The following is a 15368-nucleotide window of genomic DNA, read 5'->3' as shown; positions in this document are numbered from 1 at the left end:
CAGTCTTCCATTGCCTCCTTTCTGGACCCAGCCTTATTTGACTCCTCCTAGTTTTTCTTTTTCTTTTGTCTTTTTTTTGAGATGGGGGTCTCACTCTGTTACCCAGGCTGGAGTGCAGTGGTGAGACCTTGGCTCACTGCAACCTGTCTCCCAGGCTCAAGCAATCCTCCCACCTCAGCCTCCTGAGTAGCTAGGACCACAGGCCCATGCCACTACACCTGCTAATTTTTTTGTAATTTTGGTTCAGACGGGTTTCTCCAGGTTGCCCAGGATGGTCTCAAATTCCGGAACTCAGGCAACCCACCTGTCTCAGCCTCCCAAAGTGCTGCGATTACAGGGATGAGCCACTGTGCCTGGCCTCCTCCTAGTTTTTCATACCAAGTGGAAAGCATCCTAATATCTACTAAAGACATTTTAACCAAAACAAAACAAAAACAAAAAACCCTCTTTACTCCCCATCTCCTAGCAAAATTCAAAACCCAAAGGTCTTCAAATGGAAAGCTTTGTTTGTTATGTTGCTTTCATTTCACTAGTCCTACCAAGGATTCTGCACGTGGTTTTTGTATATCTGCAGAGCGCACCAGACTTCTTTCGGCCCTAGGGCTGGAGCTGGTGGGAATCAGGCAATTTTGAAAGGAACACATTCTGTATAAACTTATTGGCAAGAACTTACTGCCCCAGTTTTTGAACTTGGATTTTGCAAGGTGGGGAGCCTGAATACTAGGGTAGTTCTCATCCAGAGCTTCTTTCTTTCTTAGTTCTCCAGGTTCCTGGGCTTGCCCAGGGAGGGTGCTGCAGAGAAGATGCAATGGTAGCTTCCAGGCTCACTCCAGGGTCCCAGGTGAGCTGGAGCTCCTCTCCCTCCCCAACGCCCCATACCTTTCACTACTGTTGGGCTCCGCATTAAGTTCCTCCCTCCCCGGTCCTACCCCACCCCTATGCTAGATCTACATGAATTTGAGTTTCCTCATCTATTCCAAAGTTGCATATAATTGTCCACCTTCATTTTGGTGCCCACCTAAGAGGACTTTCCTGTTGCACAACAACCTTGGAATTTTCTTTGTAATTCTCAGATCTTTCCTACTATATTTCTTCGGTCAGCCTCTTCCTCAATGTGATTTTTCTCCTTCAACAAGGGCAGTTCCGCAAAAGCAAACTGAAGGTTTTGTTGGGATGGTCATTCTGTTTCGCTTTTTAAGATATAATAAGCTGTGCTGTTGGTGAGGCATATAAAGGCCTGGCCCTTGTCCTCAAATAACTTATACTTGAAAGGTCAGATAAGGCATAGTATCTTGAAGTTATTTGTATTACAATATGAACAATCTTTTCTCAACCTAGATTTCAATTTACTACTCAGCCTTTCCTGTCCTGCTTGAAGATCTCAGTGTTTGAGGCTGTGTAGTATCCTTTTTTTCCCCTAATTTTTCTCACTTCAGTCCTAGATTTCATTGTATTTTTGAAGCTATTAATGTAAATGAACCCCTACTCTCACTTTGCCAAAGCATACTGCAAATCTTGAAAATTTTGGACATAGTTCCATTCCTTTCGCTACATTGACCCTTGTCTTCCAACCCTTTTTACTTTCTGGACTGTTTAGATATTTATATGAAAGTACTTATCCTAAAATATGTGTAATATTTCTTTCATTTGGCAGGTTTTTTTTATAAAGATGTTATTAGAGATAAAGCTAAATTGGTGTAGGTGTGCCACACTTGCTCTTTTTTAAAGAGCCTCTTTAAAGGGGATGTTCATTCTTTGCTTTGGGGGTAATTTTGGGCAAGAGGAGCTAGTTAGGATTACCTGTTGTTTTAGGGGTTGCTGAAAATGGAAGATGTGGCCCTGACCCTCACTCCTGGGTGGACACAGCTGGATTCATCTCAGGTGAACCTCTACAGAGATGAAAAGCAGGAGAACCATAGCAGCCTGGTCTCCCTTGGTAAGACTGAGACACTAATTTGTCTTAAGATTTCTTGGCATTCTTTGCGTATTAGAACCTATTGGGCTGTTAGAAGCTGTTGAGGCCCCATTATGTTTGGATTCAGAATCACCATTCCTGAAAGCCTGTTACTGACTACTAGCTCCTTACTCCTTCTGACCTTGCTTTCTCCTCTGCCATGCCAGTGTTCTAGTTAGGATAAGTGGGATGAAATTGACACAACTCTTTGTACAGGTCTGGCTCATAGGAGATGCTCAGTAAATGTTGATGTCCTCTTGTTGCTATCCCTGACTGAAGAGGAAAGCTGGGGGGCCTCTTCAGGAAATGGGCCATGGATTCAGAATGTGAGAGCTAGAAGCAACCTTAGATATCAACTACAGACCCTGACCTTAGGGGTGAGGGTGCAGAGGCATAGATTACCTCACTTGTTTGAAATCTCATAGCTTATTTGCGGCACAGTGGGGGCTCTAACTCAGAACTCCTAGCGTCAATGCCAGTTCTGTTTGAGAACTTTGCCTCTGCCTGGGGCACAGTTAGAGACGACGGCCCATGTCATTGATCCATCACCAATTTCTAGTCTTTGCTTTTGCCATTTCTTGCAGATGCTTCAGAAATCCTTCCACTTGCCCTGTTACTATCACCCTCTGCTCAGCCCTTTCAAAATCTAATCCTAGGTGCATGGCCCTGCCTTACTATTCTTAGAGCTTAGAACTACCACATATGTCCCCTGCATAGTCCTGGGTCCTCACCATTTTCCCTCCACTCCCAGTTTGTACCCTTCCAATGGCCCCATTCTCATTCTCAGGTCTCCTTCCTCCCCAGCACCCCTGTTCTCCCGTTTTATTCCCATTCTTATTCTAGCACTTAAATCCTCATCCTGGGCATATATAGACTTCTGTAATTCTTGCCTCCCTGGTACTCATCACAGAGCTTTCCTCCCATGGCAGGACATAACCCACAGTTGCCGGCCATTTGTTGTTTCAGGTGATGGAATACAGACTAAGAGCAGGGACTTGCCTCCAGTCAAGAAGCTTCCAGAAAAGGAGCATGGGAAGATATCATGCCACCTGAGGGGAGACATTGCCCAGATTCCTACATGTGCAGAAGCTGGTGAACAGGAGGGCAGGTTACAAAGAAAGCAGAAAAGTGCCGTAGGGAGTAGGCGACATTATTGCCATGAATGTGGAAAGAGTTTTGCTCAAAGTTCAGGCCTGACTAAACACAGGAGAATCCACACTGGTGAGAAACCCTATGAATGTGAAGACTGTGGGAAGACCTTCATTGGGAGCTCTGCCCTTGTCATTCATCAGAGAGTCCACACTGGTGAGAAGCCATATGAGTGTGAAGAATGTGGTAAGGTCTTCAGTCACAGTTCAAACCTTATCAAACACCAGAGAACCCACACTGGGGAGAAGCCCTATGAATGTGATGACTGTGGGAAGACCTTCAGCCAGAGCTGCAGCCTACTTGAACATCACAAAATTCATACTGGGGAGAAGCCATATCAGTGCAGTATGTGTGGCAAAGCCTTTAGGCGGAATTCACATCTCCTGAGACATCAGAGGATTCACGGTGATAAAAATGTTCAGAATCCTGAGCATGGGGAGTCCTGGGAAAGTCAGGGTAGGACGGAAAGCCAGTGGGAAAATACTGAGGCTCCCGTGTCTTATAAATGTAATGAGTGTGAGAGAAGTTTCACACGGAATAGAAGTCTTATTGAACATCAGAAAATCCACACTGGTGAGAAACCCTATCAGTGTGACACATGTGGAAAAGGTTTCACTCGAACTTCATACCTTGTTCAACATCAGAGAAGCCATGTAGGGAAAAAAATTCTTTCACAGTGACCCATGGTATTCATGCCAACATTGGTGCTCATTTGTCACTGAACTGAAGCCACCCTGGAGCCCTTAATGGTTACAGAAATTGTGGACCAGGGCTTTATTTACCACTATACATCATCGGGTATTGGAAAATGTAGTCTGGCTGAGATGATGAGTTATCTTCTACATTCTAGAAAGTAATTGGAAGAAGAAGTCATTTGATAGGAGGCCATGGGAGAGTGGTCTGGAAGTTGTAGGACCTAAAATAGTTTGTTCTCACCCAGTGGATTTAAATGGCCTTCTGGACTTGTTAATTGCCCTCAGCCAGCACTTTAGGACATCTGGTTGGGTGGCTCTGGTCTGGGGGGCTGCTGCTCTGACCATTCATTTTGCCTCTAATGAATCTTTCACAAATTGGTCAGATCCATGAGGTCTTTTGCTCTTCTTTGTGCCTTGTACGATAGGTGCTAATAAACATTTATTAAATGTACCAGTAAAATGGCCTTTGTAGGTCCAAAAATTTGATGTTGTCTATATTTCTGAGAAATTTCTAACATGCCATTTGGGTTTATGTATTATTCTCTGAAGTTCTAGATTCTGGGTCAATCTAGTGTATTTGTTGCCACGTACATACTGTTTTCAGAATTGGGGTGGGGGGATCCATATTTCTCTACCATGATAGTACAGATGAGAAGAATGCCTTAAACAGCTTCTTTATCATTAAGACATTGTGAGATTGCTCCATCCGTAGAACTCCACTGTTTAGTCAATGTTGTTAGTTTACATTAATTTTGCTACTCTTCGGGGGAATCTTTCACATTCAGGTAAATAAAAATCAACTTATCGAGTTAGATCAAAATGATTATTATGAATTTTGAACACATTATGTAACACTTGCCATCTTGTTTCTTACCTTTTAGTTATCTTGGGCCTAACCAAGTGCTAAGATGTCATCTGTGTCCCTCTTCCCCAGTTTATAGCTGACTGTGCATCAAGGCTTATGCCAGCTAAGCTTAAACTTTCTCCAGGTCCGAAGATTCATACCAAATATTTATAATTATTATTCATGGTTTCAAAACTTCCCTGTCAGTTGGGGACAGGAAGATCAGGTTACAGGCAGCCTATGAGGATAGAAACTCACATCTGAGTGGTAGGAGAAAATGTATCTGTTCAGGCTGGGTGCCATGGCTTACACCTGTAATCCCAGCACTTTGGGAGGCTGAGGCGGGCAGATCACATGAAGTCAGAAGTTTGAGACCAGCCTGGTCAACATGGTGAAACCCCATCTCTACAAAAAATACAAAAATTAGCCAGGCACGGTGACACATGCCTGTAATCCCTGCTACTTGGGAGGCCGAGGTAGGAGAATTGCTTGAACCTGGGAGGTGGAGGTTGCAGTGAGCCGAGATGGTGCCACTGCACTCCAGCCTGGGTTTCAGAGTAAGACTCTGTCTCAAAAAAAAAAAAAGAAAAAGAAAATGTGTCTGTTCAGAAGCACATTGGGAATCCTAGGTATCTGATGAAAAAGATTGTACAATATCCAGAGTGTTGATATGTGATGTCAAGTCTCAATGCTGTGAGTTATTCACAGGAAATAAGAATTTTTTGATATCTTCTGCTTTCACCCAAATCACCTGCGATGCTTAAAGACTGATTTCTTCCGAAGTGCTCAAGTGCCTATTACTATCTTCCAGCATTGCCAGACTGTCATGAATGGATCCTGCTTCTGATGAAATCCCTGACCATGTTTTATTCAGTCAGCAGCATGGTGTTCTTGTCTATCCTCAAATACCCTTTCTTGATTTCTGCTCTGAAATACCACAGGCTGACCAGAGACTTATAAAACCATAGAGCTCTCTCTTTATTAATTCCCTACAATCTTTTATTGCCTTCATTATCTCTTTCTTTTCAGTCTAATTTAAAACTTCTTTAGCATTCCAAAGTTCTGTAGACTTTCTCCACTCAATATTTTCTAGCCTTTTAAAATTTCTTTAAAATCAGCATTATTTATGTTATTTCCACAAAGCTAGCCATTTCCTTTTCTCCTTTTTCACTTCTCCTAAATATTTGCTAAATAGCTCTGATTTTACACACTCAAACTCATTACAGACAACTCTATTCACTTTTCTGTGATATTTGTTTCTGATGTTACATGAAGAGATATATGTGAAAGCCTTTTACAAACCAGAAAGCATTATACGAATATAACTTGCTGAGATTAACTAAGGACCACTGTGCCTCCTTTCACTCCTGTGCCTCCAAGCCTAAAAGTCTTCTCTGTAGAGGAGGGAAATATTGTAGAAAAGTACTTTTCAGTGTCTGCTATGCTAGAAAAGGGAAGAAATAAAGCCTCTATTTGTGTGTGTGTGTGTGTATACACACTTAGGCTTAGGCCTTTAGTACAATCAGGTTGGTAAGACTTGCACACAAATAAGGCAGTGTAACGATAAATGCCTTATGAGTGGTAAACTGAGGCTTGTAGAAATTCGGAGAAGGAAAAGGATACTTCCAGCTGTGCAAGCTATTATTATATGGACAGGGTGACATGTTAGAAAGCTGAGTGGACTCACAACAACTTTGTCCAATTGAGTAAATAAAGCAAGTTTTAAGAGATAGGGACATTGTAGGGGCCTTCAGTGCCAGAGCAAAAAGTTTAAATTTTATTCAGTAAGCACTGGGGAGCCATGATATTTTATAATCAAAATATTATCTAGGAAACTTTATCTGGTGTATTGTATAATATCAAATAAGAAAATTATTTTGCTTACAGTCTTTTAGATACTCCACTTTTGTATAAAACAGAGGTTTATAAATAGCTGAATTATAGAATGAGTTTATCTGTAGCCTATTGAAAAGGATGGCCAAAAAAGTAATTTTCCGATGAAATTAGATCCAGTAAAATAAACTACTTAGTTAAGATATAAGCAGTATATAAAGCACAATAAAATGCCACTTTTCATATTTTCTTAAATTGTTTTTAGGAATTTTAGTGGTGACTAGTCTGCCATTCTATTTCATTTCTGTAACTGAAGCAGTGCGGAAATCTTCTATTTTCTTTTTTCTCCCTTTGCTTGAATAGTAACTGGTTATAGCACTTTTTCTACTTCGATAGAATGAACGGTTATAATGAAAAAAGCTTTTGATGAATGGCACTCTTGGATTTGTTCTTAATTTTGGCAAAGATGTATATAATTCTGCAAAAGACTTTCTCTGCCTCTTCCTTTAGTGAGAAAAAAAAAGTAGGAGTGACAACTTACCTCATAGGATTCTGAGGATCTGCTTATACAAATAAGAAGTGCTATGTAAAAACTCTGAAAATGTTGCTAATTGGTAGAGAAATGGAGATTAACACTATGTTAATGGAAACCTCCATATAAAGGGATTATAATTGTTTAATAATAAAGACTATATTTTAAAAGTGTCCTGTAACTATTTGACAGTATTGGTCTTCTTATCTTCTAATAATTTCCCAAGTCTATCTGGTACCATTTCCTCAATTATTCATGATAAGAACTTTAACCACTAAGTAAATTCAGTTTATCTACTTTTCTCTAAACACCTGTTTTAGTCCATTCTTTGTTTTTCCTCATGATAGTCAAAATTGGGTCTGATAGATTCAAATGAGGAAGCTTTATTTTTCAGTCAGCTTTGTATAAGTAGTGTCTATTTTGTACATTTTAAAGGGAGTTGCTATGACAGAAATTTTTCGGGATGACTACTTTCCAGGACTACTTTCTTGTGAACTTTTTTGTTATGTATCATGTTCCCTTATTATAGAAATATCCTTTCATTGTTGTATTTACTCAGATTTCTTACTTGGTTTCTGGCATTTGCAGTCCCCTTCTATTTACAATGTCAACCTATGACCCTGGAATTTGAATGCAGCAAGATTTCCTGGACTCCTTTCCCAACTGATGGTTGAACATTGGGGTATATTTTTTGAATTGGAATATTACCCAAAATCCTCTGCACACTTCTTCAAATTCCTGTTTTTACTGCCATTTCTAAGGTTGGTACTTCAAGGTTTTCAGGGATCTAGGAAAGCAATCCTAATGTAACGTATTTGTATACAAGTAATAAACCATATGATTATTCTTTTCCTCTGAGTGAATTCTTAAATAGATAATGGATTGCATAATTTCCAAACTGTCAGAAAATAACTATCATTTCAGGTATTAACTAAAGCATTAAAACCTTTAACAATTTTCTCCCTTTTTTCTTTCCCACCAGTTCTGCCCATAAGCATTGGGAGCTTGGGAAATGGAGTTTGTAGCCTTACAGACCCACTTACAGCACAGGATATATAAGGCCTGCTGAGTGGCCGAGAGATATGAGGGATACAAGAGATATATGAGATATATGACTGGCTTTTCATTGTAACCTCAGCACCTAAAAGAGTTCCTCTTAGATCAGTGAATGTGGAAATTGGCTGACTCAACTTTTTCTTTTGTATTATTTAAGTAAATCAAGATTCCTTGCCAGCCAAAGTATTTGCATATCTGCTTCCAGAAATACTTGGCTTTCCCTATTTCTAAACAAGTTATGTATTCCTAACCATTCATTCAACAACCCCCAATTGCTTATGTCATGTCTATGCTCAGGCACTAAGGCAATAAAGATGAACAAGATGTTGTCTTTGCCCGGGAAAAGCTCGAGAGCTACTCTCTATTTTTACCTGCTAGGTTTTGATTTGTAGCTTACTTTTAAGGTAGATTCAGAGGCTGATCATTTCTCACCACCTCCACTGCTACCATCCTGATCTGAGCCACTCTTGCTCTCCCATGATTATTACTATGGAAGCCCACAAATGAGTCCCCTTACAGTTTCTTCTCAATATATCAGTCAGAGTAACCCTTTTTAAATTCCTGCATAATCTAAGTTGGATCACACACATCATTCTTCCACTCAAAACCCTGCAATGGTTTCCATTTTCACCAAAATTAACAGCCTAAGCCCTTACAGAAGTAGGCAAGGCTCTTCACAGTCTGGCTTCACATTACCTCTCTGACCTCAATGTTTTTTGTGTGTTTTGTTTTTTGTTTCTGTTTTTGAGGCAGGGGTCTCACTCTGTTGCGATTTACCTATATAACAAACCTGTGCATGTACCCCTGAACCTAAAATAAAAGTCTAAAAAGAAATACTTAAAGTGTTAAAGAATACAACTGTCAATCTTCTGAGCAGACTGAGTTAATGAGGGCTCTCTAACTTACTGCAGACACATGGAAACTACCATTCAGGGGTGACGGTTAAATGAAAACATGTTAACACAAAGCCTGAGAGAATCTGCAGTTGCTAAACAAACCACTGAAGCATGTGCTTCAGTGAGAAGAAAAATGAATCTTCAAGAAAGCTCCAGTGAGTAAAACCAATTTGTTAAAATGTATACATGGAAATCTACATTAATGACAAAAATCCAATAATAACAACAATGATAATAACAATGATCACTTTGGGGGAAAGAAAGCTTAAAAACAAGTAGAAATAAAATATTAATCAAAAATGTTATATAATATTGGAGGGGGTTGATAGGAGGCATTCCAAGTTTTGTATAATATGGAGAAGGGTGAGGAAAGAGATTAGTTTCATAATCTCACAAGCCAGGTGGGCAAATGGACATTTTATGCCCATGTGTAAATGTATAGTTTTCAGACATGTAAATAGGGGGAAAAGAAGAAAATATAACCAACACAAGACAAGAACTAACAAAAAATCAAAGAAAGATCATGAAAAATAGAATGACAAAATCAGGTGGTGGAAATAAATCAGTAATCATTAACAAATATCTATGGATGAAATGGATTCATAGTTATAAGATTTGGACATACAAATATTGTAAAAGGATATTAAAATCAATTAAAAAACATACTGCTTAGGAACGCATATATATGCAATAAAATTATATATAAAAAAGGAAAGCAAGAAATGATAAAATTGGGATTCAGGATGATGTTCCCTCAACTGGAAGAAGTCAGGTGGCTGAAATAAGGAGTACTAAATGATTAGATGTATATGTGGTTTTCAAGGTCTTTTGTTTTGAATGGCAGGTTAAGGAGTGCTAAATTAATTATTAAAAATAACTACTTAAATTAAGAAAGCAATCATCAAAAGCATGCCATTCGTGGGCTGACATCGTTTGGATCTGTGTCCCCATGAAATTTCATGTCAAATTGTAATCCTCAATATCGGAAGTAAGCCCTAGTTGAGAGGTGATTGGATCACGAGGGTGTGTTTCTCATGAATGGTTTAGCACTATCCCCCTTGGTATTGTCCTTGCAATAGTGAGTTCTCGTGAGACTGGGCTGTTTAAAAGTGTGTGGCATCTTCCCCCTCTCTTTCTTGCATCTGCTCTGGCTATGTGACATGCCCAGTCCCTTTTCACCTTTTGCCACGATTGTAAGCTTCCTGAGGCCTCCCCAGAAGCTAAGCAGAGCCAGCATCATGCTTCCTGTACAGGATACAGAAACATAAGCCAATTAAACCTCTTTTCTTTATAAATTACCTAGTCTCAGGTATTTCTTTAGAGCAATGAGAGAATAGACTAATACATGGACCAATGATATTAGCATGTTATGAATCACATAAAGGAATATAAATAATACAATTCTGTGCACTTGATATCCAAACGAAATCATTTTTTAAAATGCAAAGGGATGAGAAAGAGATACTAAGCTAATAATCTCTGAAAGATTTTGGCCTAGTTACATTAATATCGGACCACACAAGCATTGTTAGCAATAAAAAACATCATGACTAAAGGAATAATTCCTCAAGAAGACATGCAATTCCTGAACTTCTATATACCTCAACTCATAACCTTAGAATATGCAAAGCAAAACTGACATAATACAAGGAGAAACTGACAAGTCTTTTCCCCACAGCAAAGTATTAACAAACCTCTCCCAATAATCAATAGATCAGGCCAGGTGGAGTGGCTCACACCTGTAATCTCAGCACTTTGGGAGGCCAAGGCGGGTGGATCACTTGAGGCCCAGAGTTCAAGACCAACCTGGCCAAGATGACGAAACCCCAATTCTACTAAAAATACAAAAATTAGCCGGGCATGGTGACATAAGCCTGTAATCCCAGCGATTCAGGAGGCTGAGGTTGCAGTGAGCTGAGATTGTGCCACTGCATTCCAGCCTGAGTGACAGAGCGAGATTCTGCCTAAAAAAAAAAAAAAAATCAGAGGGCAAACAAAAACTTAGGCTATAGAAAAATTTGAATACAGTTAACAAACTCAAAAAACTGATATTTTAACAACAGAAAATCTGTTAATTCACTACATTAAGATCAAAGGAGGAAACGCTATACCATCATTTTAACATAAGCAGAAACATTATTTGATAAAATTCAATACTCATTTGTGACAAAGACTTTTAGTAAATGAGGACTAAATGGGAATGTTCTTAATATTATGGAGGATAATTATCAGAAACTCACAACAAATATGATATGAATTATTAGATGAGTCCATTCAAAATCAGGAATAAGATGACTATTAGTATGATTTCTACCTAACATTGTCCTGGAGAGATTGGCCACTGCATCAAGACAAGAAAGGGTAATAAGAAAGGCAAGAAATAAAACCCTCCTTATTCACAACAATATTATTTTAAAAATTCAATGTTAGTTCTCAAACAGAGCTAAAGAAACAATTGAGGGAGATGTTTTGAGAGCAGAACAGAGGTAGTGAGTGGGGTGGGAAGAGCAGGGAAGGAAAGAAGTTAGGATCAAAGAACATTTAGATGGATTAGTTGAGACTATTGCAGAACAAATGGAATTTACGTAATGATTAAATGATAAGTTAGGGTATAGACATATATGAAAAAGAGAATTTCATTCAATACAGAAACCTTTACTTTTTAATATTAATTTACTTTTAAAACCCATGTGAGTACAGTCTGTAATACACTTTAAAAAAAAAAAGAGGCAAAAGAAAGTCTCACAAAAACTCCAACTTAAAACTCTCTCACTAGTATGTCAGATACTCCTTTTGCCTTGGCACATTATATGCAAATTTGGTAGTATCTCTTTCTATTTGTTTGATGCAGCATTTTATAGATTACATTGTCCTTTCATATAGTCATGTGCCACATAATGTTTCAGTCACCTAGTGACATTGTAGCTATCTTAACAGCTTAGTGTAATGCATTATTCATGTGTTTGTAGTGATGGTGTCAACAAATATTTTAAAAATAAATTTGGTGTAGTCAAAGTGTACAATGTTTATAAAGTCTACAGCAGTGTAAGGTCTTCACATTCACTCTTCACTCACTCACTGACACCCTGAGCAACTTCCAGTCCTACAAACTGCATTCATGGTGTCCTATACAGGTATACCGTTTTTTTATCTTTCACATTGCATTTTTACTAGATTTTTCTATGTTTAGATACACAAATACAGCATTGTGCTACAAATGTCTGCTGTATTCAACACAGTAGCATGCTGTACACGTTTGCAGCCTAAGGGCAACAGACTATACTATCTACCCTCGGTGTGTAGTAGGGTATACCATCTATGTTGTTTAAGTATATTCTATGATGCTTGCACAGTGACAAAATCATACAACAGCACATTTCTCAGGGTGTATCCCTGTCATTTATAGGACTGTAATTGCTATCTGCTGTTTTTCAAAAACAATCCTGCAAATAGGAGGATAGGTGAAGAAACTGGGGCCTGAGAGGTTAAGTGTGGTGATGGATGCCAGTGGTATCCTGCCCAGGTCCCCTTTTCCAAGTCAGTACACCCATTCTTCAGTTGCCAGGAAGGTCAGTGCACCCATTCCCTGATTATCATGAGCACTGGCTGCTAATGGCTCACAGTCATCACCTTCTCTGAAGAATTGTCCTTGGACAAAGGGAGATAATCTATTCTCTCCGGGAAGTCCTCAATCCACAAGGCACTGATTGAGGTGCAAAAGGCTGGCCCCTTGCCTCAAGGGTAAGTTTTGTTCCAAAGATCCTTCTTCCAAAGTAGACTAAACTAGACTTAAGCTCAGACCATATCTTGCTCAGCCCATTTCCTCTTCCATATCTTGCTTCCCTCTCTGCCTTGCAGCTTTTTTCCTGCAGCTTATTTTGCCTCAATAAATTCCCTAGACTTGAATCCATGCCTAGGCTCCACTTCTAGGAAACCCAACCCAAGTGACTTATCCAAGGTCCAAACTCTAGAATTGATTAGGCATGGACTCCATCTCAGGGGTCCTGACTCCTGGTTCACTCGTTTTTTAACTATACCATGTGGGATTGAGAGGTAACAAAAAAAGAGAAGAGGCTTACTTTAATATTTAAATTTTTGAATTTTAACTCACTCAGGACGATTAATGTCATCAGTAATAGGTAATTCCCATACCATTTGTTTGGTATAGGAAGGTATTATATTTAACATTTCTGTCAGATGATCCTGGAGTTTATCCTTTAAACCTACTATGACACGAAAATTCTTCTTAGGCTTCCCTACAATGTGTAGAACTTTTTCCTGATGCAAAAGGAGAAATGGGTGTCTTAGTTTAAGCTGATATTTTGTGGAGATTTTAGGTGATGCTACATATTATGTAATTTATTTTCCCTCTGATGGGAAAGTGTTGCTAAGGGTTTTGCCTTAAAATCCAACTTCCTTGGCCACTCATTCAGCGGAGAAACAAGAAAAAAGAAACATTTTACAATCTGCTCTGTCTCTGAAGTCTGCTACCTGAGAGATTCCTCTGCACAATAAAACTTGATCTCCACAATCCTTTACCTTAGCCTAAACATTCCTTTCCATTAATCCCAGGTCTTCAGATAAACTCAACCAATTGTCAAGCAGAAAATGTTTAAATTTACCTATAGCTTGGAAGCTCACGCTTTGATTTGTCCCGCCTTTCTGAACCAAACCAATCTATTTCTTAAATGTATTTGATGGATGTTTCATGCCTCCCTAAAATATATAAAACCAAGCTGTACCCTGACCACCTTGGGCACATGTTCTCAGGACCCCCTTGAGGGCTGTGTCACAGGCCATGGTCACTTGTATTTGGCTCAGAATAAATCTCTTCAAATATTTTACAGCGTTTGACTCTTTCCGTCAACAAGTTCATGGGGTTCACTATGCTATTCCACTTCTGTTTGAATCTTATATAAAAGAGTTAAATTACACAATCCCCAATTCAAGATTTGGCTGCTCTGCAACACATTTAGGAGTTACTGAAAACAGTGCAAAACTCAACTGTGTGTGGACTCATCCTGAGCAAATTGCAGCACTTCTCCTTTTCCACCTCTCAGGAAACCTCTGAATATTTAAATCAAATACATGAAAGGGAAGAGATGGGGTTGCAGCCTTAGTAATCATAAAAGGGAGTAAGGGAGGGCAGGCAAAGAGCCTTGGGAAACCTCAAGCCTCAAGTCTTTAGCCCTACGAAGGGGAGATTCCTCCTCTCCATGAGTAAACTTCACTGAGAAAGAGCTTCCTCTGGGGCAGAACACTTAAGGCTATGTAAGTATTCTCCAGTTTTTAAAAAAATTTTCTTCCTTTTAAAATTTTTTGATGGAGGCAGCATAATTGATTTTTTTTTTTTTTTTGAGACAAGGTTTCTGGGTTTGTTTTGTTTTGTTTTGAGACGGGGTCTCTCTCTGTGGCTGGGCTGGAGTGCAGTGGCATGATCACTGCATCTCAAACTCCTGGGTTTAAGTGATCCTCTCACCTCAACCTCTTATCTGGGGACTACAGGCACACACCACTGCACGCAGCTAATTTTTAATTTTTTTTTTGTAGAAACAGGGTCTCACTATGTTGCACAGACTGGTCTTGAACTCCTGGCCTCAAGCAATACTGTGGCCTTGGCCTCCAAAAGCTCTGGGATTACAGGCTTGTACCACCACACCTGGCGTACAATTGATTTTCTTAAAGATCTACACAGGGAAGAAATTTTTTTCTCTAGACCTAAGCCAAGCAAACAGAAGAGAAAGACTGAGGACATTTTGGACAGTAGCTAGCATCTTACCTGGATTAATCCAGTTCTCTGATGTGGCCTGGTACTCAGGATACAGATGACTTTCTAACACTGAAGATGTGATAGAAAAACTCTAAGGGAGTTCCAGGTGACTAAAATGTAGGAATCTGATATCAGTATAAAGCCTGACATCATAAAGAAATTGAGATTTGGAGTTAAAAGCCAAGGTTTAACTAAAAAGGTGTGATGTTATAAGTTAACATTAGGGGAACCTAGGTGAAGGGAATATGAGAACTCCATCTCTGCAACATTTCCGTAAGTCTAAAATTATTCCAAAATTAAAGCATTACTAAAAATAAAAGTTCAGGATTTCAGCCTTGGCTCTGATGCTTGGATTTTCTGAGCCTTAGAGTCCTCATCTGTAAAATGGGATAATGATAACTAGCTCATTTCCTTGTGTGGCTGTTGTGAGGACCAACTATGGTTAAGTAAGTGGACACACACTGTAGACACTGAAACACACAGCCAATGCTGGTCACTTTCCAAGGGAGAGTCACGTAGGTGTCAGAGAGAAGCAGTAAGGTAGAAAAGGTGTTTATAATGTAGACCCTGGTCACAGGGAACACCAAAGACCCAATTGTTATAAACCATCAGTAGAACTCTGTTATCCTTTGTAGTTAA

At 39.3% G+C, this 15368-nt stretch overlaps 1 protein-coding gene across 8 annotated transcripts in view; it reads left to right on the top strand.

The window, feature by feature from the left end:
- The window catches only part of ZKSCAN4 (zinc finger with KRAB and SCAN domains 4), a 33895-nt gene extending 26205 nt beyond the window's left edge, over positions 1-7690 (top strand). For all 8 annotated transcript variants that reach the window (XM_058432509.1, XM_058432505.1, XM_058432510.1 and 5 more), the window contains 3 exons: positions 759-841; positions 1813-1936; positions 2921-7690. In XM_058432509.1, coding sequence (XP_058288492.1) covers positions 759-841; positions 1813-1936; positions 2921-3783 — 1070 coding nt within the window. In that variant the 3' untranslated portion in view covers positions 3784-7690. The remainder of the gene's footprint in view (positions 1-758; positions 842-1812; positions 1937-2920) is intronic.
- Positions 7691-15368: the final 7678 nt, after the last annotated feature.

The sequence above is a fragment of the Hylobates moloch genome, unplaced genomic scaffold (assembly GCF_009828535.3).
Source record: "Hylobates moloch isolate HMO894 unplaced genomic scaffold, HMol_V3 SCAFFOLD_20, whole genome shotgun sequence".
Classification (NCBI taxonomy): domain Eukaryota; kingdom Metazoa; phylum Chordata; class Mammalia; order Primates; family Hylobatidae; genus Hylobates; species Hylobates moloch.
The sequence above is the reverse complement of the archived record's forward strand: the minus strand, read 5'-3'. Positions and strand labels throughout refer to the sequence as shown.